Raw genomic sequence first — 27,939 nt, forward strand, 5'->3', positions numbered from 1 at the left:
TCTCTAACATTCACCCCCCGCACTCATCCATTTCCAATATCGGAGTCCAAATGTGACAAGCCATATCCTTCTTGAATTTCCCCTTGGGGATCAATAAAGTATCTATCTATCTATCTATCTATCTATACCCACATAAGAGAATTGCGTGGTGCACAAGGAAGAAACGTGCCATCTGACGCAGATGGTGACGCGTTGTGTTTGGCAGCTTCTGAAATTTCTGTCGTTCGCCCACCAAGTTAGCGAGTATGTTGTGAACTGCGTCAGAGGCCCAGCTATTTTTGAACAGGATCATTACTGTGGCACATTTAAAAAAAGGAAATATATAATTTTTCATCAGCCTTCTGATTTTTTTAGAAGTTTTTTGATTTATGTTTCGCCAAAGTGATTCTCTGACAAACTGATAATTGGCATCTATCAGAGAAATCACAAAAAAAGGGGGAAAAAATAAGTCATAATAATACATTAAGTGGTATTCAGTAAACTGGTTGAGGCTTGGAGCACTGTTGATCTAATTGGTGTAGCTTGGTCCAGTTAGGTAATTAACCAATTCATTGACTGTTAGGCTGGTAGCCTACACTGACTTTTCTTTAGTCACTGTGGCTTGTTATGAGTTACGAGTATCCTGTTAATCTATCAAAGCCATGAAACAGTATATGTTTAAAGAGCAGCATTCTCCTGAATGTTGTTTCATAGCCTATGCCTGGAAGTAGGTTTAATGTAAATGATTAGAAAGACTTTTTAGTAGTCCCATCTTCAATTAGCCTGAACTAAAACAAATCAAATGTGTTTATCAGAGTTGAGGATCTTATATTAAAACGGCAGTGTACCGTTGCATGCAGACGCAAAGAGAATGTAAGGTCTAATTCCCTTCTCCAATCCACAGCATAATAACTCTCAGGAGCTATTTTGTCATTTGTGGAATATGTCTGCCACCTAGTGGTAGATTTGTACACGGCATAACGTCAAATATATCCGTCTGGTCGATGCTTATGTTTACAGCGATAATTCAGTGGCCTTGGGTTACAAAATGCCTCTGCGAGCCAAATGGATAGCAGCATATGTCCATAACGGAGTCACGTCCTGTTGTTGGTAAAATATGTGTGACGACTATGGGGCTGTTACCCTAATACCCTAAAGGCACACATAAATGCTTGATTATTAGCCTACATTTCAATTCAATTCAATTCAATTAAACTAAAATTATCTTCATGAATGTTTTAAGGTTTGAGAAACCAGTTACGCTTTTCGCATAAGGAAGTAAGTAGACGCCTCTTGGATTTCACAAAAAAGTCTAGGCCTGAAACAGTTCAAGTACCCCTGGCTTGCATGTAGGCTAACAGTGAGGGTAAGCCTCTGGACTTGATTCTGGCAAAGACGTTGTGCGCAAACGTCACAGCGAGTACTAGTACCCATTTCTGCCAGTAGATGGCACCCGTAGTATTGACAATGTCCCGCGAATTAGCGTGCGACTGATGCTTTCTGGAACTGATTAGGCTCAAGAGAGATGAATCCCAGACTGCTCGTGTGTGGCTCAAGGATATGGCTTGTCACATTTGGACTCCGATATTGGAAATGGATGAGTGCGGGGGGTGAATGTTAGAGATGAAAAAAGTAATAATAGTTATAAACACAGGCATGGTCATTGCTTGGGGGCATTAGAAAATGTCATGGTTGTTCTGGCAAAGCCTACTCAGTGATTGGGACCAGTAATGGGTGCTTACATCTCCTTTCTCAATATTTAATGCCAACCACATTTACCTAAAGTTAGGCAGTAATGTTTTCCCATGCGTAGCTTGGCTTTATCTGTAGTGAAGATCTAAATATTAACATTGATATGTCCAACTTAGCTTTTTAGGTGAAATAGATTTCCCCCCACATTTTTAATGTAGATTTTCAACGCATTGTCTGTTGCTCTTTAGACGAGTTGCACTGTGCAGGCACTGTGTTTGTGGTCTCTCTCTCTCTCTCTCTCATCCCTTTTTCATTCACACAAACATGGAGGCACACACCCAGTTATGCAATATTAGTGTGTGTGTGTGTGTGTGTGTGTTAACATTCAAACCATTACCCCCACAAGCAATCAGCACTTCAGAGGGAACTAGCATCCTTGGAATTGTTTTAATTTTTTTATCAAAGTGAGGTCAAAAGACAGACGCGCAAAGTTATTTGACTTGTTTTGGAAAAAAAAGACAGCGAGAGAGAAAAGAAACAAACTTAAAGAGTCGCCTGAATCTGTGACAAATTGCCGTCAGATTGAGACACTGGAATACGGGGACAGAATGTACACTGCGTGGCGTGCAAGAGAGAGCGAGAGCACCGCTGTGGGGCCGAACCCCACTGCTGAAATGAGAGAGAGACAGCCTGGCTCCGGCACACCGCGCAGCGCTAGCTCACGCTCACCCTCCCGCTGCCCGCTGCCCCGCGGCCTGCCCCGGCCCCACCGCACATGCTTTCTGACACTTGTCATTGGCTGTTCACCCCGGCCATTCATCTGGAGCCGCACGGGGCTACCCCTGGCGGCGGGACTGTGAGGGGGCAGGAGGAGGGAGGACGAGAAGAGAGGGAGGCTGAGGAGGTTAAGAGGATGCAAATCATAGCCATGTGCACGGTGCAGTCAGCAAGAGGATAAGGAAGTGTAAACTCAAAATATGGAGCGGCCTCAGCAGTAATCCGTTGCAGAACTCAGAGAGATAAAGAGAGTGGACAGTGATAGGGGGAGATTACCAGGTCCCAGGTCTTGGCATTGATTGATTGATTGACTAACTGACAGACAGATTGACAGATTGATTGACTGATTAGTTGAATCATTGATTGATTGACAGCATGTATCATTTCTGCTTCCCTATGTGCAGCTTGTTTGGTGGATGCTCGTTGGAATATTCCTATCTTTCATTGTCTGAAGAAGAGAACTGATTTTTGGTTCTCAACTTTGTCTTAAACGATACATGTTTGTATGCAGACACACATATGCCTAGCACAATGCTGTACTGCCTTCTGCCACAGAGAGAGAAGGTTACAGCTTCACAAAGTTAGTGGACTTGATTTCTTTGGTTGAAACAAGCGTGTTTGATTTGAATGAGATTTTTTTGTATATGTCTTTGCAAGTTCTCAACAATGGCCGGATTTCTCAAAACTCAGCCTTTCTCCCGTGCCCCCATTGGTGTTTACTGTGTTATAAATAATGATGACCCCTATTCTTTCATTTGAATGGGACTGAGGTGAAATGTGCAAAGTCCAACTCAAACAGCACGCTGAGAACGAGGAGAGGGTAGAGTCCGGCTCGAAGCTCCTGGGAATGTCAAATTAGAAACAAGTCCAAAAATGTCAAGAATTCAATTGTAAGAGGCAATGGTATTAACCAAACACACTGCATTTAAATAGCTAGACAGAACAGTTATATCACGCACCATTGTCTGCATTGTTGTAGCCTGGACACGCATGCTGAATGTGGCGCATCAACTTGAAGCAAAGCCAGATGATCATGGACATGAGATGGCCCTATTATCAGTGGCTCATCATGGAGGAGATGTGCACCAGGGACCTAACCATTGTTAGTTTGTCAAGCACAAGAAAATGACTTGTTATCCTTCCGTTATGAAACCTATTTTTGCAATATGTGAAGAATAATGGATGCAAGCTGTGGTTATTGCATTAGCTACCATAAAACCCAAAATCCTACTGTTCTACCCAGGCTCAGTGGTAACGCAGCAGTAAACAGTCCAGAATGTGTCTCAAAAAGTAATAAAAAAGTTGAATAAGTCCAAGACAGAAAACTTTCAAACAGAAGGCCTACTTCCTGTGAACATAACATTTGGTTGGCGTGAACATGTGTTGCAAGAGTAAAATAAATGACACATAAATAATCTCTCAGACTGGCAAAAGGAGCTGGGCAGCAAGAGAGGAGCATGCCCTTACCTCCAAAGTACCTAGTCATCATCTTTCAGAAGTGGAGACACATCAGTCTAGCTTAGACCTCATGCACTGGCTGAGAATGTCTGAGTCCATAAACACAGCCTGGCTCCCAAGGGACCCGCTATCTGCTCCTGACACACAACTGACACGCTCGCATAGTCCTACATGCTCTTATACACGCTCATATTTTTCCCTCTTCATTTTTCTCTATGCAATGAATGGTAAAAACAGCAAGGTTTTGAACAGAGAGACAAAGAGCGAGAGGTGACAAAGATGTTGTGTGTCACCATGTTTGTAAGCAAGCATGCTGAATAAGCCCACATATTTTCATGAGGCAGGCTATGAGCTTTATTTGCTTCTTCTATAAAACATAATACATGTATTATTATTATTATTATTATTGTATAATAATATTTATTCCATAAATTACATGTAAAAATGACATGCAAAAACAATAACTTGCCTGATCTAAATTAGATTCTGAAAAATTATTCATGAAAAATTATGGTTATGGAAGTTTTTTTTTCAATTATGAGCATACAATTTTCAAAGAGTTTCTCAAATCAACTCCGATATATATGCTTATATATATATAGGATTTAGTTATTCCAATAAATGTGGCGGAATACAAAGACCTACAATATACTGATTTATATATTATAATAGTATAATAGCCTATGTGTGTATGGAATATTATCATATATAAGGAAAACAACTATATCATCCATAAGTTACTTTTTCTTTTATCAAACTAGTCAATAATGTATTGTAAAGTAAGCCTCTTGGACTATTGTTTTTGTTATGTTCCTTTTGTTTAACTTTTCTCAATACAATGTTTGTTTTAACTGGGTTCATTTGTGGGCTACATTCAGTGTAGCTACAGTGGGCTACATTCAGTGTAGATTACCACAATACAGTTGTTCTCCTCTGAGCACTTTCTTGTTGTTAGAGAGAAGTAGTATTACACATTATCAGTGCCAAATCTATGTGGGACGGTGAAACACTGTAGAAAATGTGTTGATAGATTAAACACTCCTGAAATTGAGAATGTATCTATTTTTTAGAGCGCATCGACATTTTAACACTAGATTCAGTCCGTTATATTCAAATAATATAGTGTTATGTAATACGTAATTAATAATCGAGTCCCTGGGCCACCCTAAATACAACAGTTAGCCAATTAATATTTCAAAAAAGGATCAGAAATATGACGCTGTAGGCTACTTGAAATTCAGTAGGCTATTAAAAGGACTGTCTTTTTTGGAAAACAGTATGGCATTATCACACATCAGGTTAAGTTTGCAGTCACCTTTTTAGCACATTTACCATTTACAGAAGCCAAAACGTGTCATCTCGATATTTGCTATATGCGCGGCCATGATGTTGACAGTAGTTTACATAAGCATACGGAACACAAAATTATTGGATTTAAAAATGGTGTGAAAAGTAGGGTGCGAGCCTATTTATTTTACTCTTTGCGTAGACAAGAAAAACAGTGACAGATTTTCAACTCAGCCATTCTCTACGATTTATGAGAAAATATGAACCTTTATCATGGGGACATCTCGAATCTTTAAAAAGTGGTTTAAGTTGCGTTGGAGTTGAAAGGGTTATCAGGTGTTTGATGTACAAAAAAATGTAGGCCTACCATTCAGAGTGTTTATCAGGTGTAGGCTGGACTAACATGCTAAAACAGAACTGAAAATGACCAAAGGTGACTAGTGTACGTGTTGCTCACCTGTCAATCAACTATTTTCTGTTTTTAGTAAACCGTCAGGAATACAGAGATTTAGATAGTCAAACCAAAGCTAATAGACTGATTGATTGATTGTATATTTTCGTATTACCCAGTTGAACATGTCAAAACACCTCTATAGCTTCGAAGAGCAACTTCCTGGACAAGGGGAACGACGACGGCTGCGCAAATAGGTAGCCAGCTTTAAGCCAAAAATCCATTAGAAAAGGATACTTCTCAAAACGTCGGTTCTAATGTTTCATCAATATTTGAGGCTATGATTAAAATTATTTCACAAACCTAATCAGGTCACACTACCTTTCAAATCACGCGTAGGCCTACGTCTTATTTCTTATTCACAGACTAGCATATGTACTTTTTAAGCGGCAAGCGCATTTCTGTAAATATAAGTATATATACTCTTTTGATCCCGTGAGGGAAATTTGGTCTCTACATTTCTCCCAATCCGTGAATTAATGAAACACACTCAGCACACACTAATCCCGGCGCAGTGAGCTGCCTGCAACAACAGCGACGCTCGGGGTGCCTTGGCACGCTCGGGGTGCCTTGAAGGCACTTCAACCGTGCCTACTGGGTTCGAACCGGCAACCCTCCGGTTACAAGTCCGAAGCGCTAACCAGTACGGCTGCCCAATGTATGTGGCATGATAACTGTGACATTAGACAACTGTGACTGTGAACTGTGACACACTAAGACCGATGTTATTGGTCAACATAATGATGGCTGACTTTGGAGCAGAATGCCGATAAGCAGTGAATTGGAAGATGGGTCCAAGTTTAAAAAAAATATATATTTTAAAATATTTTAAAATCTTTTAAAACATCTCAATTTAAAATGTAATATGTGTTGTGCAATTGTAGGCTTGCCGAATAGGCCTATGGCTATCGGTCTATTCAAACTATATCTGGGTTACAAACAGAACAAAACACACCAATAATAATAATAATAATAATAATAATAAATAAAAATAATAATAACAACAACAACAATAGCCTAATAATAATATTTTTACGCAACAGATGAAAATTGCAGTCCTACAGCACTGCATTTAAAATTAATATTTTGTGAAGTAAATGGAAAAGGATACCACAGGAATTCCGATTGAAAATCGCATTTATTAAGAACTTCGAATTATAAAATAAGTGCTGGTTTAACATGGTCCCAACAATTTAGAAAGCAACACTCGACTTGACAAAAAAGCAAATCAATACGTAAGTCGCGAACTAAAGGGTTCTAACAAAACAAAACTGAAAAGTATTCTATCATCAAACTTGACTTTAAACAAACAGGCAAAAATCTCAAATGATCTGGATTCGGCTACAGACCAGACATATATGCAATTTTATAAACACAACCTAGAGGTAGACTGACATTCAGACAATTACCATAACGTCTTCGTGTAAACCAATTTGCTCATGGGATAATTCTACAAAGGTTTGCGGTTTCAGGTTTTGTACCCTGTTTGCGTAAAACTGTAAAAGTTTTGGCTTTGGCGACTGGTAAATCGATCCTTTGTTCGCTTTTGGGGGTAATTAGGATACAAAACAGACCTTTGTCAAATGCAGGACAACCCGACGAGAAGGGCCTTCTCTGTCGTTCAGCCTGTACTTGAACTCTTCTTGGCAAGTAGTAAATTTCTTAAGACTTCCACTGTGTTTTATGTTGATTTCGACAAGTATTGCTTTTCCAACCTCAGAAATCGATCAACTTCAGAGGTCACATATAAATACTTAAATCAAGATTCAACACGCCAGCATCACCTCTTGCATTTCATTTACATCGAAGAGGCTCCGTTTATATGTCAATCCGAGAGTGCAGCGACGAGTGCTTAGCCTCATGGTCCCAGTACGAGTAGAGCTCGCTAGGCTGACGGGCACAGGCAAACTGCAGGCCCGCTGGGTTGTTGGAAGGGACCGGAGAGGGCGCACCAGTGGCGGCGCTCAATTGCTGGGCTTGGTGGGGATGCTGGTGGTGACTCATTGTGTTGTATGAGTTCATCATGTTCGGTAAACCCATAGCCTGCATTCGGGAATAAGGGTTGTACGAAGGGGCTGACAGCCCTTTGACATTGATGGGACTCACATTGCCACTTGTCATCTGGCAAGACGCGTAGGACATTGGTGCAGGCGGCTGACTGAGCGGCCAGGAGTTGTTCATGAAACTAGACTGGATGTACTTCGGAGGGGACAGGTAGCTGTATCCATCCCCGCCAAAGAGAGATTTTCCAGGTTGAAAGTGAGCCGCAGGGGGCCTGAATGGCCGCTTCATCCGTCGCCTCCTTCGGTAATTTCCTTTCTCGAACATGTCCTCGCAAGCTGGGTCTAGGGTCCAGTAATTCCCCTTTCTTTCGCCCCCGCCTTCCCGGGGCACTTTGATGAAACACTCGTTCAAGCTCAAGTTGTGTCGAATGCTGTTCTGCCAGCCTTTCTTGTTCTTCTCATAAAACGGGAACTTGTTTATGATGTACTGATAGATGCCAGATAAGGTGAGCCGTTTCTCCGAGCTGTCCCGAATTGCCATTGCAATGAGGGCGACGTAGGAATATGGGGGCTTCTGGGACGGGTCCACTTTCTCCGAACTCTGTTCTTGAGCCGGTTCTTCTTTGATAAACTCCTCGGTTTTAACCGTGCTGGTGTCATGGACCATCAAAGCCATTGCGTCATCTTCTAGGTTATGGTAAGATGCCATCGCTTCTGAAACAAAACAAACAATACAAAACAAAACATCAAACAAAAAAGAAAAACATACATCAAGCTGTTAAGTAACAGCTATAAGGTGGTTGTGAAGACAGAGGATGGATGTGTGAGCAAAAATGCGTGGCGGAGGAAGACATCTACTCAACCTACCTTATATTTTGAGCTTTTGTCTCCTTTTTGCATGCCTTTCTACGAACTGGTTATGTGCGCCACCATAAACAGACGCATATAACAATGATCCCACTGTGCTGTCCAAAAAAGACCCTCATTCGATTGTCTTTAGCAACTCCGAAATGCACGTTGTCCATAAAGTTCCCAGTTTTAAGGTCCGACTTAGTTATCCTCTCCCGAGGCACTCTGACGCCTTCGTCAGCTTCGCTCAAGTATCCAGTGGATATATGCGCACTAATTTGTGTGATGCTTTGTTCCGCTTTCGTCATTTCTGTCGCTCTGCGAGGAGAGGGTAGAGTAGTTCCCCAGACCAATGTGAAATTGCCCCGAAATATTTCAGCAATTACTTCTCAATACAAAATATAATTTTCCTTGTCATTTCGGAGTTCACTCTGAGGTAGGTGTGTTTTAACGTTTGGTGATATTTATGGACAAAATAGCCTATCTTGGCATTTATTGCAACAACCAAGGTGATAGACTGAAAACGTCAGCAGACAAGCCATTTTTTAAATGGGCGATATGGTTTAGACGTTTTATTTAATAAACAACAATTGCAGTTCGACTAAAACATTGAAATTATCACTGCGCCAGAGTGTAAACATTTACACGAATGGCTCAACGTTGCATGGGCTCTTAATTGTTGTTGTGAATGCCTTCATTAAAGCTGTTCTTGTTTTTTTCGCCAGACAGATTAATTGCAATTCCATAACCTACAGTGCCATTAGAAACAGAAAGGTACGAAGGAGTAGAGTTTCGGCCACCCATGCTGTCCCCCCGGGTTTTCAGCAGGGCATTTTTCCCCAGCCCACGCAGGTGCAACAGCATTGTTATGTGTGTCAACGCCTCACCGCCGACCTGCCGCGCGCGTCCAAGCTATTACCCAGCTGCTCCAGAAAACTGAAAAGGCAAGGATAAGGAACCACTACTTCAAATTCCATCACTGGGAGTCTTAAAATGAATCGCACTTTTAGTTTATTCATGACCTTTTTATTTGTGTACCTAATATTAAGCTAGGTAAGGTTCGGTTCAGTGAGGGCAAATTGATAATTATTATTTGAGAATTAGTCGATTGAAAATGAAATTAATGGAATGCATCACGAGTTGTTCACACATATAATTATAACAGTAATAACAACAACAATAAAAACAACAATAATAGGAAATAGAAAAACACATATTAATAATTCAACATTTTACTTCTGCATTTAACTCGGTGGCAGTCCGTGTTAGTTCTCCGTTAAATTTAATTTGTATGATAAGTCATTTGCAACAGTAGATTTTGAAAAAGTTTTACGCTAAATTATTGGATCATCTGATTAATTAGGACATAGCCTACAGATATGGCTTATGCGCTCAGTAAGGAATAGGCTTTGAGATGCGATACATTTTGTAATTATACTAGCCATATAAAGGCACAGAAATGTGTAGTATGAAGTAATTTTCAAATAAAAAGCTGGAAAAATACTCTATATGCCGGATAAACATTAGACGAATATTGGGGCTCAGAATGTTCTCAAATGAACGCGGGCATCACAGATTTAAATTCCTGTCTTTACAAACTTCCTGCCTTCCACTTTGAAATGAGGATGTTTATGGTTTGAAGGGTAAGAATGCGGAGGGATCCGCGCACCAGGTCACCAGGACCGCGAATATGTGCTTTATTTGGAGCAGGACTAGTCAAGACAATCTACACGCGCATAGGCAACAATATGCAGATTTGTTTTATGAGTGTTATTAGCCTACATTACAACCTGTTGATTTGGCATGACTTGCATATGTAGCCTGTTTATACCAGCTCTCCACGCACCTTACAATAGCCTATTATCCATAAAGCTAAATTACTTTTACAAAACATCAAGTCTCAGGATATATTGTGGCTTACCGCAAGCAAATCCGTTTCAATTTGATTTCGTTTTTCTTTAAATTAATTTAGATTCCGCACGATGCCTGTTGGTTAACTGGTCAGTATTTCATGTAAAACCAAACAAGTAGCCTTCAATTATTTGGTGAGCGCTTCCACACTGACTTGCCTTAATATTTAAAAGGGGATCTTAAAGTAAGACGGACGAGATTCAGTCCAGATATGACCTTTGCCACCAAGCCTTAAAACATGATTCCAGGTAAAATCATAGATTTTATCAGCAAATGATACTGTTTGGGCAATCCACAGGCTTACAGTATCTACGTTTGCAGCATAAAACTAAGCATAAAGACTGAAAAAAGATAATTTAAAATAAAAACACAAATACCTTCAAACTGTTAGGCTACTCCTAAAGCCCTACTCTAACAGTTCATCTGAACTTGACGATGGCCCTGTTGTTTGCCTGTGATGAAGTCAATCTCTTAAGCATCACATCAGGCATCATCAGCCTTCAGGTGCTTGTACAGGAGATTGAAATCATCAAACAGTTAAACTTTCACCCTCGAGCAGGTCATGCATGTCCACATGGGCCGGCCGGCGTGCTTATAGGAGCGAGGCCTCCTGACTCAACCTTTATTTAAGTAGGAGCTGACCTGTCCCCCTCTGCTGAAAGAGTGGGGTGGGGGTGCGGGCTGGGGGTGGGTGGGGGGGCTTCCTCACTTTGTAAGCCCCACGCTGACCCCTGCCTTAAATTACAAAGCCCGCAGAGCCCCACAGCTCTTCCTGAAGGTGGCCGGGCTTTTTGTCTAAAGCACAGAGGCCGTGTTTACTTTTCTTATCACCTTGAGGAAACTTATGGGAAGTTCTAAGGCATTTTCCTAACAACTCCCCTGTCAAATTATTATAATGCATTGCACCCAGGCCCAGTGAGCGTTGCAGCACAACCATCGGGTGGAATCAGTAGTGCTATATGCGGCATCTCTTTTGGTAGTCAGGGAGGTGTTATTTAGGGTTGTGTGCTCATGTCATGTCCATTATTTAACACTGTTACATTTGGCGAATACGATTCGTTTTTTTTTTTTCTGATAGAGTACTGTGGAACCCACCTGATATCTGTGATGTGGGATGAAGTGTTTACCGTGAGGTAATGGAAGACCTATTGATGAACCCAATAAATGGAATTTGGCGTTTGAAAGGGATCAAAACAAGTTTGTCTGCTCAGAGACCTTGTCGTGTTCTGGAGCTGCAGGAAAATGGAGAAGCAACGACAGTGTCAGTTATTTTATTCAAAAAAGGCAGGAAGTGAAGTCGGTCATGGAGAAGCAGAATGAGAAATAGTGTTTGGCGATTTAATGAATTTCCAAGAGCAGCAGAGATGCGAGGGCGGGGGGGGGTAAGGTGTGATCCTTATCAGAGACCAGCAACCATGGGATCTGGGGCCGTACAAACAAGCCTTTGATGGCCACTATTGGAGCTGTGGAGGAAGTGTTCTCACCACGGCTATTTTTGGCTAGACTGCACTCTTTTGTTTCGCGAGAGGAGCAGGTGAAGCTCTACGGTGGACACCGCAGCCTTTGATGGGGAGGAGCCCCGCGTCACCGCTCACTACCCTGTCACTGCATCACACGGGACGCCAGGCTGGAGGCAGCAGTCACAGGGCCGGTTAGGCTCTTCCATAGAGTACACATTTACAGACGTTTGTGTGTGTGATGAAAGTAAATCAAAACACACAATAACCACAGTCATTTTAATAACCAAAATATTTGTAATGTTACTAACAAAAAGTGCACAGATTGTAATTAAATTAAATTGATTGCACCATTATTATAAATATTACATTTAATTAAATATATTTAAATAAATGTAAAAATATATAATAACAGTAATGACCTTAAGGTAAATAAAAAAAAAACCTCAATCTGATTAATATCTAATCAATGTTAGTACTTGTAAAATGTACAAAAGAAAACACTTGTCATACAAAAACGATAATAATAAAGTTTGTAGAAAATAAGTCTAATTGAGTACATTTAAAGACAATTACTGTACTTAACACAGAACCTTCATGAGAGCTGTGTTATTTTCCAAAAGTATTGAAATAACAGGAAGTTTGACATTTCTGATTTAAAATATAGAAGTTTCAACAACAGAGTCAACAGAAAATTCTCTAACTTTCCCAGAAGTAGGTTTATTTTTTATTTTTTTTATCAAACCTCAAACTTTGAGCACCTGAAACACCTGACTCCAACTATCACATGTAAGTATTATGCATATTTTAATGAAATGTGAACAGCTGACAATGTGAGGAGCTGACAATGTATCAGTAGAAAATGTATCAGTAGAAACTGAAGAAGAAACTGACATTTTCTTATACATTACATCATGCCACACTACACTATAAGGCAGAATATGTCTCATCTTATTGGTTTAGTCTTTTCTACCAAAAGATTCCCTGGATTTGCATTGGTCCTTGATATCAGACTGCAACAGCATACAAAGGTAAAGATTATTATTAACATGACAGGTTCTGTACACTAATAGTAGCGAGTATTAATTCTGTATACTTTTGAAGCTTTTTCAGTATCCAGCGGTAATAAGTGTCTCCATTCAGTGGAACAGACAATTGTAATTTGCATTTATGCAGGGGGACTTAACCTCATGCCAATCAGTGCCGAATATGAATAGATAGTAAAACAGTGGGGAGAACTTCATCTGATTCGTTAACGGTTAACGTCTCTTTTACTGTAAGGGTTGGTGAACCCTGAGACACTTTCAGATGACCAATAGAGTAACATTCAGCACTCCTCGTTCTCAGTCGTGAGCGCAATGCAGGCTAGCCGACTGAAAGCTCCGTGGGACATGATAGTGTATCAGGGAAATAACCATTAGCTGTCACCTCACTGCTTCTGCTCAAAGCAGAACTGACGAGGAACAGAGCGGTATGCTCACACACTTAAATTAAATCACCTCATGATTGGATGAAAACTCTTTCATACATATTGATGAGATATATCAACCATATTTCCACAGTGAGTAAATAAACAGACTGTCAGGCAGATACGCAGGCGAACAGACAGGTAGGCAGACAGACAGGCAGAGAGAGAGACCGACAGACCGGCCAACAGACCATTAGACAGTCCGATAGATAGACTGATAGTTAGACTGAAAGATAGATCAATAGATCGATAGATGCTGTTGATAGGCAAGATTGAATGAAAAACTCCCCTCTGTCACCCTTGCTTCAGCAGTGTTTTTTGTGTGAGGATTTGGGGATCACAGGGGAGCGTAACATGAGAGAGAAGCTCCATGCAGCAGAGGCGGGAGGCTTCCTGTGTCCGGCCTTTCTGTGGCAGAGCTAAGGGGCTCCTCGTGTCAGGCAGATGATGCGATGTCCTGTTTATGTTGTGCCGCACTGCTCTCTTCCTGAGTGAGGCCAGACCATGCTGTGCACCACTCTCCCTCTCCCTCACCTTTCTCCTGTTCCTCACATCACACGGCACTAAGCAAGGACAATTCAACGCACACATGGAAGATCATGCACAATGAAATTCACATGCATGCATACACACACACACGCACACACACACACACACACACACACACACACACACACACACACACACACAAATGTGCACGGATGAATACACACATATACACATACATGTGCGTGAACACACACGCACGCGCACACGCACATGCACACGCACACGCACACACACACAAATGTGCACGGATGAATACACACATATACACATACATGTGCGTGAACACACACACACACAGACACACGCACACGCACACACACACACACACAAATGTGCACGGATGAATACACACATATACACATACATGTGCGTGAACACACACACACACAGACACACACACACAGACACACACACACACACACACATGTAAGAACTAATGAAGTATTAGTGTTCTGCATTTGACCTCTGCACCTCTACACCCACAAATAATATGTTTGGTATATTATAGGTATCATATAGTTTGCATGACTATAATAATAATGATAGTAAAGCACATTTAATGTATTTAATGTTTAGAATATGATAACAGAGTCTAGAGTGTGGGGCTCTCTAATCTTTGTGTCATTTCTACAAATAGAGTTGAACCTCATTGTCATTGTTGGACACACACATGCATTCTTTCAGAGCCTCCTCTTACTATGATGGACAGAGGACAACACAGTGAAGATAACTGCTGAATTGCTAAAACATAACCATTTCCACATCCTCACCATTCAAGCAACAAGGAAACAGCGCACTGACCCAGATTTGGGTTCCTTAAACCCTGTGGTAAATATCCATGACTATTTATCGAAGAGAAACACAGGACATCTCCTTTAAACGGAGACCGAACGGAATGAATCCATTTGTTTGTGATGTCTGGCATGAAAACGCAAATATATAAATATGTATGAATGTATTTGTATATGGCATGTGACTGAATGTATATGGTGTGTGTAGGAATGTATCTGTATATTCCCCAGCGGAGGCAAATGTGAGAGCTCAGGCTCTTTGTCCACTGCTCTACCTGTGGAGGAGCTAGTGGCCATATTGGTAAGCAGGTCGCTGAGGTAAGTGTGTGGGTAGGGTGGGGGGGGGGGATACAGAAACCAGGTTAAGGCAGAGCTGGTGGTGCGAAGGTCGCCCCCTGAACAGGGGCAGCCGAGGGTCAGGGAGCAGCGGGACCCTTCTCTGGGGGGTCAGGGCACGGGCCCCCGGCTGGGCCCGCCGCGGCCGGGGCTCGGAGGGGAGGAAGAGGCAGGGGGCGACCCTGGAGTAGAGGGACCCCAGCCTCACAGCTCTGCCCCGGGCCAATGTGTTCTCAATCAGAGGAAACACAAACAAGTGCCTGATTTAAGGGAAAGGCCACGCCGCTCACTGCAGGACCCGTCGGCCAGGCCCTCTCTCCCCTTCTCTCTCTCTCTCTCTCTCTTTCTCTCTCTCTCCCCTCTCTCTAATCTCCCCTCTCTTCTCTCTCTCTCCTCCACGCCACCCACAACCCGCCCGCCATACCGCACACCTCCCGGGGAGCGTGGGGGAGGACAGCGGAGGAAAAGGAGGAAAAAAGAGAGGTAAAGACAACAAACACCTAAGTCGTTAACAAGACACAGAGGCGTCGGATTCCCCTGCCTCCCCCAGCCCCCCACCCCCCGGTCCGGCACCCCCCTGACTCTGTGTCCGTCTCTGACTCTGTGTCCGTCTGTGTCTGCGTGTCCGTCTCTCCCATCCTCTGTGTGCGGCTGTGACGCGGCCTCTGTCCCGGCTCAGCAACACAAACAAACAGGGGGATTAAGGACTTGGCTGCACTAATGAAGCGCAGATGAGCAGGCAGCCAGGCAGGCAGGCAGGCAGAGAGGCGTGCTACAGGTGAGCAGCAGCTTCGCCACCGCAGGACCGTGGCTACAGCAGGACACAGGAATGCATGGCTGTCTGTGTCTGCGTGGGTGGATGGATGTTTGCCTGTTTGGAGGTGAATTTCTTTACGCAAATGTGTCCTCTCAGATTAAATACTTTCATATGATAGGTGTTGGATTCTCTGGTTGTTGCGTTGTGTTTTAGTTCTAATGTCTGTATTGAAGCAAGGTGTGTGAAATGTTTGACTGCCAAAGTGTGGAATTTATTTTTTTTATAAATGTAGTATGTGATTTAAGTATAGATGTCATTGTGGCATAAATGCATGTGTCTGTGTTTTTTAAGCAGCCTGAAAAAGAAGTTTGAAGAAGACTGCAGACTTTTAGAGGAAGATAAGGTAATACTTTTCTCTGTGATCTGGTGATGTTATACCAGTGTGTGTGTGTGTGTGTGTGTGTGTGTGGATGTGTGTCGGTGCGTGTCTGTCTGCGTGTGTGTGTGTTTGTGTGTGTGTGTGCGTGTGTGTGTGTGTGTGTGTGTGTGTGCACGAGCATGTGTGTGTGTGTGAACATGTGAGAAATACAGACATAAAACAGGTAGACAGCCCAACAAGACCTATGAAAGAACTCAAGAGCAATCGTTTTGACCACAGCCCGCATATATGCGGGCGATCAGTCATTTTCACACATGATGTGAAGCGGGGCGCGGGGCCCCGGCAGACACAACGCGGCGCTGCGGAGCACAACGCGGCGCTCAGGTACGATGGCAAGGGGAGCCGCTTGTTATGTCTTACCTAGAACAGATAAGAGCAGATTAAGGTAAAGCAGCCTGGTCCTGTACAGTCATCCCCTCCCCTCGTCCTGCATGGCCTATTGTGAGGAAAGCAATTACCCGTGCACTAGCAGAGATCCGTGGACGGTCAGACCCCCAAGTTGATGGAGCCCATTGTACGCTGTATAAAGGACTTATTATAATATGGGTTGAGACTCTGAGCTGATGTCATCACTGCTAATGTAAAGATTAGGTGACATAGGTGTGATTTTCATTTATTCTTTCCTTCAACTTTTAGGCATACCCTCGATTCAGCTGATATGATTTGGGTTCACATGGATATTCCTAGCATAGTTTAATGTGTCATATTTGTTATATTTATTTTTTGAAAATAAATAAGTTCCTCTCAGGTGTTACTGGTAATTTTGTAAAATCATGTAGGTAATAGTATTGTTAGGGTAAGGGTAGATTATCGATTGGTAAAATACAATAGAAGATGATTCTTAAGTAGACAGACACAGGAAACAGTATAGACTTGTAAGGACAACTCCCTATGTAAGAAAACACAGTTCTCCCACTGGTTTCAATGCCATCCTCTATCTGGGCTCATAAAATAAGATTGGGTAGACATAACAATTCTTTTCAGTTTGGGATTCCTTTTGCCTTTTTATCAGCTGGTTATAACACCCTGTGCACCACACAACTAAGATATGGGGAAATCTTTTTCTGCGAAATTCTGCTAAGAAATGACAAAAAATGTGAGTTTTATTTATGTGGGATATTTGTAAATAAATTGTGTCTTTTGAGCAATGAACAAAGGACTGTTGAAAATGTGGTTGAACAGCTAGTTGTAAAGGTCATAACCCAGAAGTTGATTCAAACAACCACTCTGAGGGCAATTATGTGAAACAACATGAAATTTCACACAAACACACACACACCTACATGCACACGCGCGCGCACACACACACACACACACACACACACACCGCACACTCTGAAATACATGCTCTATTGTTTCAGATACTTCACTCTTACTTGACTCTAGCCCATTGTGTTGTCAAAACAATAGGCTCAGGTTCCTCACACAAAGAAATTATTCTCCTAACATTTGTTTTAGTCTCTAAATTCTACTGTTAACACTGTCAAGGAGTGAAAAACAGTCATCTTACAGAGAATTTACAGTAAAACATATTTTATCTATGCTCCTACTTGGTGCTGATCATTTACAAAATGACAGGCTTTGTTCATATTTATATTTCTTTTTTTTTTTTTTATCTAACATCCTATTTCTGAGGAAAGCTCTAAAAATAGTATCATGTTTTGCTTGTATAATGTTGTGTGTATGCTGTTTCCTATAGCCCTATGGCCTTTCACCCACAACTCTTCTAAAAACAGTTATTATCCTCGGAGATTACCAAAATAAACAAACAGGTCAATCAAAGGGCTTTACCCGGCTAGCTGTTTCTATTAAAACAACAGACTGTCTCTCACACTCTTAGCATTTTCTGATCTGAAAATCCACGACACTCCCCCGTCTAGTCTACTGAGTGGGACTCTTCCATTGGGCTGACTGGCTATCGGACGTGTGGCTGTTCACGCTGTTCCCGGCCGTATCGGAGAACGTGTTGTGACCCGATGGTGTGTTTACTGAGCCGGCGAAGCTCAGCAGTTCTCAGCTCTGAGAGAGGCATGCTCTGCTATCAGGTGTTGACTCCATGGAGATGAATTGACGAGCGTCAGCTCAATCTAGCTGCTCATGCACATGCAGAAGAGACAGAGAGACACAGGAGAAGAGAGAGAGAGAGAGAGAAAGGCAGACATAGAGATAAGGAGTCCTTCACCTCTGTAAACCTTCACCTTGCTCCCCTTTTCCCACCCCCAATCCTGATTCTCTCAATCCCCCTCCCTTTCTTCTCTTCTCTTCTCTCACTTTCTCTCCCTCTGTGTTTTTCCTCTTTCTTTCAGCACCCCCCCTCCCGCCCGTTGTTCTTCCTAACCCCTTCTCTGCTTACCCATTGCTTGTGGTTACCCCATGATGGATCTTGTGAAGTTGGTTGGAGAGTCAGCCTGCGCACGGTGCATTTGAGCTTAATTGAAGCTTCTATGAGCCGAGCTCTGGTTCTGATCAAAACAGCCTCCTCCGTCCGAGCGCAGCTGAAATCCGAGAGATGCCCAAAGGCCTGTTTTACTCCTTGGCCACTCAAGCACCATTACATGGACTATTACTCTATTACTATTACGGCAGATGACATGTAGCTAGAACGGTTTTACCAGTTGTCAAAACCAGATAGAACCCGATCTGTCCCATTGTTTGTGCGATTTGTCTGTGAATCAGTTCATCACATTCACTGTGGCATCATGTAGCGGCTGGAGGGAGGCTTCTTAAGGATACGGTTCCTGTGGGTGACCGTGTAAGGATGTACAACTCAAAAGCCCATACAAATCTTTTCTCAAGGTGCTTCACAACTTTTTTTTTTATCTTTCACTCACCAGCTCATTACCAAAAAAAGAAAAAGAAAACGCAGCAGCGAACAGAAACACAGGTCCTTTCTCCTGATCCTCAGGTGGCTGGCCAAACAATACCACAGACTCGCTGTATCATTTTGTCAAGTTAGACATCCTAATCTTAATGCTCCTCTAAAGTTGCCCCCCACCCCCACCCCACTCCATGCCTGACAATGTGTCCCATGGAGAGGAATGTTAAGCCAGCACAGGAAGCAGCTGAAGTGGTTGCCCATATCAAAGGGCCCAGGTAACTGACAGGTAGGAGAGAGGGAGTGAGGACGTGACCCTCTCTCAGCCACAATAGAGGTGTGCACCTGTGGGGACTCAGGGGTGTTGGAGGGGTGTTGTCTGTGTGTTGGCGTGGAGGGTGGCGGCAGAGCGGAGCCCCCCGTGCTCAGACTTGACCCTGGCCCCCCCCCCGTGACCCACTGGCCTGCAGGTGTTTAGGCCCATTGTCTGCAGCAGGCAGGCAGAACCGCCGGGCTGACATCTCAGGTATGTGCTGCTGCTGCCGTGTATGGGGGTGTGGGAGGAACGTGGAGGTGTCAGTTGGACACACATACACACACACACACACACACACACACACACACACACACACACACACACACACACACGCACACTCTCTCTCACTCTCTTTGACACACTCACACTTACACACATTGACTTAGTGACACTTACTGACACATGTAAACACAAGATACAAAAGCAGTTCTCTTTTGATCGTTCCAGCATGTAATACCATAAGAGCGCACACACAAACTCACAAATAGCAGCAAAAAGAGAACGTACAGGAGGTGGAGGTAACTTTTGGGTAAACTGCAGATTATTTTTGTTTTTTGTTTTTGTTTTTTTATTTGAAAGAAAATTAAAATATTACTATGCTATTATATGAATGCTGATGTGTTCGTATGTTTGCGTAAGACAGAGAAGGAAAAATGACCATGTCCATCTATTCCATCTGAGGCACTACTAATGTGATAGTTGTAAGCGGGCAGCCTAAGGACACTGGGCCCAGTCCCAGGAAGCTTACTCTCAGAGACTGTCAGGAGAGAAGCCGCTCCACTGAGACCCTGAGGTTTGGTTTGGCACTGCAGCCAGGAACGTTGGTTTTAGTGGTGGAGCAGATAGGATGGATAGACCAGCAAAAATTATCATTTTCATCCTCTTTTCCAAAAAAATATCTTATTTTCCAAAGAAGATAGTCATGGAGGATTTTTCAGAACATAGAAGCTGGAGAGGACTGACTAAGAGAGCTCTGCACCGTCATTGCCTTTGACAGATCCTGGGCATTTGGCTGTATTTCCTGTGACAACACAGCTGCTTTGCACGTCCAGAGAGGGCAGTACGCAGCCCTGCGCCGCTGCTGCGCTTCCTCTTCCACGGAACACAATGGTTTACCTCACGCAGCACTCGGCGTCAGTGGCGCGGGGCCAGGAGACGCCTGGGAGGGCACGCCACGCTACGCCACGCTCCACTGCAGCCGCCACCCACTGAAATAGGAACGTGTTAGAGGTGCCACTGCGCAGAGACTCCCAGGAGCCTGCTAGTTTGGCACACACACACACACACACACACACACACACACACACACACACACACGCACACACCAGTGGTGGAAATTTGAAAATGTGTACATCTACCAGCCACTAGCAGATTTTTGGTCAAATTCACCAGCCACTCAATATTAAAATATTACTTTGTGTCTGAAATCTACCAGCCATAATTTCCATCCCTGGCACACACACACAAACACACACACGCACACACATACATACACTCACACAGATACATGCAAACTACCTTATCTATTATTTCAAGTAAGATATTGTTCACACTCATTGTTTAAACACACCACTGGAAGTTGGCATACACTTACATACAGCATTCTGCCTGTGGGCAGACAGTAGGCTACCGTAAAGCCTCTCAAAAGAAAAAAAGAAGTTTTATTTATCTCAAGTTTTCCCAGATATGTCAGCACACGGATAAGGCTTTGTGTAGTGTTACTACTCTCTTCCAGTTATGTACAACCCCTTCAGTAAGACACCACAGATGAAGCATGCATTGTTTGGTTCAATGTTTTATTAATCATATCAGATAACGGTGTTTGCTGTGTTGTGTGAGCATGACATATGTCTGAGGCAGTGTTCAGAGCTTAACTACTTTCCAGGTAAGCCGTCTGTCATCAGAGAGTAGTCCCCCCCCCCCTCCCCCCACACACACACACACAAAAGCAGCCCTCCTTGGTCTCCCCTAAACTAGAGCAGCGATGTAGGGGCAGATAGCGCTAAAAGTGCCCTGAGGATGTTTATGCAGAGAGATGACTTTCCCCTGATAGAGCTGCGTGTAAGCCCAGTAAATATTAACTATGCTCCTCGGCCTCACAGAAGGCCGTACCCAGCGTGTGTGTGTGAGGGTGTTTTTTGGTCGTACTATTGAAAAGAAGAGAAAAAATGGCTTTGGAAAAAAAAAAAGAAAAAGCTGGAGACTGGAAAAAGCTGAGACCAGGCCGGGAACATGAAGCCGATCCAGGGAGAGCATGTGAGAGTGGGGATGAGAGCACAGATGGCTGGATGCGCGTAGATGGACAAGTGAATGAGCGGTGGAGTTGCGAGATGAAATAAGGTTGGGGAAAATTTCCTCCTAATCCAGCTGTCTCAGCTCGGAAGAGATAACGAAGGCCGGCTGGGAGAGAGTAAGACAAAGAGAGGGAGAGAATAAAGATGTACAGAGAGATAAATAGTGAGTCGGAGGGAGATAAAAAGCCGGAATGTCCCCTCTTAGCCCTCAGTGCTGTGAGGCCTTATACCCGCTGTGGAGACATGTCTCTGCCTGCAGCACTGAGCCCTCTCTCTGTCGCTCCCCCCCCAACCCTCTCCCTCTTTCTCCCTCTCCCCCCCACCCTCTACCTCCCTCTCCCTCTCATTCTCTCTCTCTCTCTCTCTCTCTCTCTCGCTCTCTCGCTCTCTCTTTCTCCCCCCCAAACTCTGTGAAATGGGCCATACTATCTCACAGAGAGGTAGAGTCAGCTCTCATGGTGGTTCCTCCGTCTGCTAGAGATTGGGCCACACTGGCTGACTCAACCAAATCACAGACAAGAGATGGCTGGCACTGGCGCTGATGTCCGCCTCCTCTCACGTTGGTTTCAGGTGCTATTTTGGTGCACCGGTGTGAAAGTCACTTTAACATCCTGTAAATGTTTTGTTTTTACACATTTACAAATAGGAATTTATAGAGTGTACTACTATTACTGTTATTATTATGTAACTACATGCGTGTTTAATTCATTTCTAAATATGTTGTCTGACAATATCAAGGCACCTGGTAAGTATTGGGAAATCGGGAATCACCGTTGAGCAACATCATCTTTCCAGTCTCGGTTCATGTGTTTCATGTAGAGGTGGATGGCTGAATCATACTGGCGAAGAGTGAGACCTCAAACACACCTAGACACACACATACACACACACACACGCTCACACGCAAGCACGCACGCACGCACGCACGCACGCACGCACACACGCACACACACACCACACAAACACACACAAGCACACAGACACACTCATGCATGCACACAAAGGGATAGATAGTTATGATAGGTAGAGAGAGAGAGAGAGAGAGAGAAGGCATAAAAGAAAAAGATGAATAACAGCCCATACTGCCCTCTCTCCAGCACTGGGATGAAAAGCCCGGGCCCCTCTCCTGGCTGCTGCGGTATGTGGGGTAGGACAGGGAGGATGTGATGGGGGTGATAAGGGCCAGGCAGGGGCGCTGGTGCTTGGGTTCAGTGCCAGGACAGTGTCCACATATGCTGGTATTCGTGACAGCCTCCGAGATGCCAGAACCTGAAGGCGAGGCTGCTTAGCTGGGGAGCTGGGGTTTCCCAGGAGCACCAGGAGATCACCGGCAGAAACGCTACTAATATTTCCCCCCTTTTTCTCGTCAGTGGGAAAGGTAAGGCAGATGGACATCTGCTCAGCTCTATCTGCACACTATTTATTTTCTATAATAAACAGACCACCTACCAACTGTTTTTTGAAGATGTAACCTGGAAGTCTGTGCTTATTTGTAAGTAACTTTGGATCAAAGAAATGGAAATAAAAATGGAAAGACATTTTGGTTTAAATATACATGCAAATGTGGACCATATATAGCATGCACAGGAAAGAAAAAACTATGTGTTTGAATGGAAATAATCATGCTGTATTGATGTGAACTCAGTTCATCATCTCGTTTGCATTTGCACCACAGCCTGATGTGTATCTCTAATCCACATGCTATCTGACGGAGATGTATGTGGAACTGGCGGCCAAACAGAGTTACCTGTGATGGTATGGAAATGCAGCTGAGTGGGGGAGGATTGAGGTGTCTGCTATAATAGCTCCTGTGCATAACTCACTCTCTCTCTCTCTCCCTCTCTCTCTCTCTCTCTCTCTCTCTCTCTCTCTCTCTCTCTCTCTCTCTCCAGCTGTGGCCTGTAGAGGCCACCCAGGTGTCAACAGTGGTATTATTGGGCAAGAGAACCTAAAATGGCCTCCGCGTCTCCTTTTCTCACACTCTGTCTCTCTCTTTCTGTCTCTCTCTGTCTCTCACTCTCCTCTCCTTAATTCCATCTCTCCCCCTCGGCCGAGAGCAAGTGTTAAAAGCCCCAGGAAGGAATTTGTGCCTCTCAGGGCGGCTGGGCCTGTGGGTGTGAAGCGATGCCTCTGTCTCAGCTGTCAGCTTCACTTACCCAGCATCCCCCTGGGCAACCCTGGGGTTGGGATGGTGATGGTGTGTATGTGTGCGTGCGTGCGTGCGTGCGTGAGTGCGTGCGTGTGTGTGCATGTGCATGTTGTGGGACAGGTGGAACTAGTGGGAGTGAAAAACAAAGATCACAAAGGAGAAGAGCAACAATGTAGGAAAAGCAGCAATATCGAACATACTTGCATCTAACATACTTAAAAATGCATGTACACATATGTTTATGATATAAAACATGCACATGTAAAAAAGTAAATGTAGGAAATTACATAAATAACTTGAAGTTGCACATTGCCCATGCAACTGATATAGTCAGCTGGTTACAAAAAACTACTTTGTTAAATTTCCACATAATAAATGTTATATCATCACATAATTCTTACAATGCCAAACATCTAAATAATTGGATTAGCTTTGCTTAAAGATAGACTTACAAGCTTTTTACAAAATGGAAATTAAATGAAATAAAATCCATGAGAGAAATGTTTCTTATTCAATAATTACTTAATGGGTCAAATTAATATAACCCTCAATGATCATAACTCCCAATGAAATATGCCCTGTCAATTATTACACCTCATAAAAACACAACTATGAGAGACTGACAGTAACATGCAGCTCATGCATTGTGCACTACATAAATATGAAGGGAGCAAAACCATTTAAGCTTTTAGACTTCCTTTGTTTGGCCAGGCCGGCTGCCAAATGAGAATCCCTATGGCCGTGGAGCTGGGCCTGATGACAGCCATTGTGCTCTCAGCGTGGAAGCCATTGTAAAAACACACGTATCCTGCGTTGTCCTTTTAAGTGTACTCTCGCGCGCTACTGAGGCTTTCGCGTCCTGAAATATGTCCTTTTTAAGTTAAATTAGCAAGTTATTAGTAGCCGTCTGAAATGTACACCTGCCTAACCGCCGAAATATGAGGCAGAGCAGAACGAATCCGTTTCCCAAAGAAGAAAGGAATTTCAGGGGTCAAACGATCTTTTCCTGAAATGAAATCACAGGCAGTTCTTGTTAGCTCTCTCTTAGACATGTAAAGTAGAACTGTCTCCAGTCGAACCCAACCTCTGCCTCTCACCCCTTCACCTCATTGAGTTAGCGTCAGCAGGGACAGAGTTCAAGCCTGCCACATCCAATAAGGCCTCTCCGTCCGGCGAAGACTGCTGTAGCCCATGGCGACTGCACCGAGCGCTGGACTGTAACCCTCCATGCGCTCCTTTGCTCCTTGTCATCGCTGGCAGCGGCGGCGTGGCATAGATAGCACCATTACCTCACAGAGGGTACTGATCAAAGGCGTGAGCCGAGGACCGTGAGGGGACCGTGACCCTGCCCTGAACACCAGGGCTATGCAACAGGATCTTCAGTTCACCTAAGGTGTAAGGGGGAAGGGGCTTTTGAAATTCATAATACAAATTGGTTTTTCCATTCACCAAATTGCTTTATACATTCATAATGGTTATGATGCAACATAACACATGTGAATGGGCCTCCACAGGGAACAGGTTAAATGCATTTAATATGATTGCTCTTGCGCATCTGGTGGTAGTAACTAACCTTTGGCATGCTTCGGAGTTTATCGGAACATTTAGCACCCATTCAGACAAGAGCGCTCTGGTACAACCTGTTTCGTGTTTAGTCTTTAATGAAATAACTCCCAACCTCTAAATGCATTCCGAATCATAGTGAGAGAGAAAAGCTGGGACAAGGTCACACTGCAGAAAAATATATAAGGAGAAAATAGGGATTCAGTAGTGGCACATAAGAGCTTAAATGAACATGTGTAAATGAGCTGTGATGTGTGAGTGTGTGTGTATATATATATATATATGTGTGTGTGTGTGTGTGTGTGTGTGTCAGTGTGTTTGCGACTGTCCATGTCTCTCTCTGTGTGTGTGTGTGTGTGTGTGTGTGTGTGTGTGTGTGTGTGTATGTGTGTGTAGTCACTCAGTGAGCGTGTGTAGTGTGTAAGTGTGAGCTCGGGAGAAGGAATTGGGGTGAAATCTGGAGAAATCTGACCTGCGTTTGCTCTGACTGGCCCCTCTCTTTGGGCGAACCCCTAAGATTCATCAAATTGGATCAAGATGACATCAATAATAGACTCAAGCTGCAGCACAGGAGAGACCCAGTGATCCATGTATTGTTTTTTTCAGCTCGTTTTTTTCTGAAGGCACATTCCAACCACGGTCACCATCACATTTATGACATCAAAAGATTTTACACAGATGTCAACACATTGGTGTGCGCAACACTGTTTCATCTCATTGAAAGGCTTTATCTGATTTAGGGAAAACTCCCATCATACCGTTAATCCTATTAATGAGTCATTCTAAATTTGAGGATTGCAATCAGAGTACAAAAGTGATTGGTGACTGTGTACAGATTTCACTGATAGAACACAGGGAGGAGGGATCCTCAAACAAATCTTAAAAAACAACAATTGTCAAATCAAGCACGGATCTCTTATTTTGGGCCCTGGTTGGATGTTGCTCTCCGACACAATGACTGTTAGACCGTGACACCCCTTATCTAACCCTAACTGTGGCCTATCATATCCAGTTATGAGGATTATTGTGACCTCTTCATGTTACCAAGGTTACTAATCAAATTTCCGCATGGTACTGTGTCTACAGGTCTTTGTGATAAAACAGTCCCCTGCCTTGCCGAGCTTGGCGGCGCGGCCATTCTTGCCTTATACATGATGAGGTCAGTTCATATGTAATTCCTAGGATGAAAGACTATACTTGTGTTTTGATCCAAGAAAAGTAAAAGGAAAAAAGACAGCCTTACAAAGACTCCCAGACTCCAGCTAGTTATTGGGCTTCACGGCCAATGAAAAAAAGCAATCTGTTAGTTTAAGTGGATGAGCTTGCAGTCTAATGTGCTGTTAATGTTCTCTTGTAATTATCTATAATGACCTACTGTGCACAGACAGTGTTGTGTTTGAAAATAAAGTAGGCTTAAAACTATTAATAGCTTACAGAAGACTACTGGGGAAGCTTAATGTTGTCACAATCAGGGGTTCTAAAGGATTCGTGTCATAACCCCGCTCCCTTTCAAGCCTAATCAAACTCTGCTTCTGGGACAGAAACAAACAAACACCCTCTGTAGTGGCCAGCGGAAACGCGAGAATAAATCTAGTAATGAGCGAGGACGCATAAATGTAATTCCGTCCGGCCCCGTCACTCAACGGTCAAATCCAACTTTAGACGAGGAGGCTCAGAACTGGAGGCGCGCAGTCCCATTCATTACCACGCTGCTGTAATAACAGCCGGGCATCCTTCCATTGTACGCACGGGGACCACAACCCACGGCACGGACAGAGACAGTGAGTGACTTCAGAACTCCACTGAACACTCCGAACGTGGAGACTTCCTGTCTCAAGTCCTCACGCAAGCCGCATCGCGACAGGGCACGAGCGTGCGCGCACCGCTGTTCTAATGGCAACACAGGAAATGGCTTTCGGATACAGGGCACATGCCTTCGGCCTAATGGATGATTATTTATTATTTGCACGGCAGACACCCTACCGGTGCAACCCTATTGCGTTGTGTTTGATGTAAATACCAAGAGTATTTGTTTGGAGAGAGCATTTTGTGTCTCTGAGAAGAAATGATTCATATTCTGATGTATTGAAACTGACAGAAAAATGACAGCAATAGAAAAGGTGTGAAATGATGGTGTTCTCACTGGGCAAACTTTTAAGAGGGCTTAGGTATACCTTGTTCACTCAACTTATTCAACAGTACCATTGCACTATTTTTTTCCCAAAACGTAACCACAGCGAAGCTTTTTAGAAACGTTTACGATTAATCAAGTATGGGCATGTTGGCTCTAAAGGCTGTAAACAATTAGTGACTGAAGTCCTAAGAATTGACAAACAAACTGGAAAAAATAACATTAACTATTAAGCTTAGGCTATTGCCGAAGACTAGTTCAGATTTCACTTAGCTAAGTAAAGCAAACATTCACTGTGTGTGTGTGTGTGTGTGTGTGTGTGTGTGTGGGGGGAGGGGGGGGGGGGTTGTGGGTGTTTGTAATTTGTTTGTAAATATCAATTTACACAAATAAGACAGTTGTAAATGGCAAACTGATTGATGTATTATTTGTGTCCATTCAAATAAATGACAATACATCTGTGAGCA

At 43.4% G+C, this 27,939-nt stretch overlaps 1 protein-coding gene and 2 long non-coding RNA genes across 4 annotated transcripts; all 3 read right to left on the bottom strand.

Annotated features, from left to right (window-relative positions):
- Positions 1–6,763: 6,763 nt before the first annotated feature.
- foxl2b (forkhead box L2b) lies at positions 6,764–8,725 on the bottom strand. 2 transcript variants are annotated; one of them, XM_042107309.1, is made up of 2 exons: positions 8,515–8,725; positions 6,764–8,358 (listed from the first exon to the last, which is right to left on the bottom strand). In XM_042107309.1, exon 2 carries the CDS (start codon positions 8,354–8,356, stop codon positions 7,463–7,465), a length of 894 nt encoding a protein of 297 aa, XP_041963243.1. In that variant the 5' UTR covers positions 8,357–8,358; positions 8,515–8,725; the 3' UTR covers positions 6,764–7,462. The 2 variants fall into 2 exon arrangements, with proteins under 2 accessions (XP_041963243.1, XP_041963236.1); XM_042107302.1 differs by having other exon boundaries at positions 6,764–8,361; positions 8,515–8,722.
- Positions 8,726–21,274: 12,549 nt separating this feature from the next.
- Positions 21,275–22,571, bottom strand: LOC121719604. The gene is made up of 3 exons (XR_006034276.1): positions 22,372–22,571; positions 22,056–22,240; positions 21,275–21,735 (listed from the first exon to the last, which is right to left on the bottom strand). It is a non-coding gene; the product is annotated as an uncharacterized LOC121719604 (long non-coding RNA).
- Positions 22,572–24,268: 1,697 nt separating this feature from the next.
- On the bottom strand, positions 24,269–26,524 carry LOC121710056. Its single transcript, XR_006032088.1, has 3 exons — positions 25,814–26,524; positions 25,352–25,509; positions 24,269–25,166 (listed from the first exon to the last, which is right to left on the bottom strand). It is a non-coding gene; the product is annotated as an uncharacterized LOC121710056 (long non-coding RNA).
- Between the last annotated feature and the right edge of the window lie 1,415 nt (positions 26,525–27,939).

The sequence above is a fragment of the Alosa sapidissima genome, chromosome 1 (assembly GCF_018492685.1).
Source record: "Alosa sapidissima isolate fAloSap1 chromosome 1, fAloSap1.pri, whole genome shotgun sequence".
In the NCBI taxonomy this organism is placed as follows: Eukaryota; Metazoa; Chordata; class Actinopteri; order Clupeiformes; family Clupeidae; genus Alosa; species Alosa sapidissima.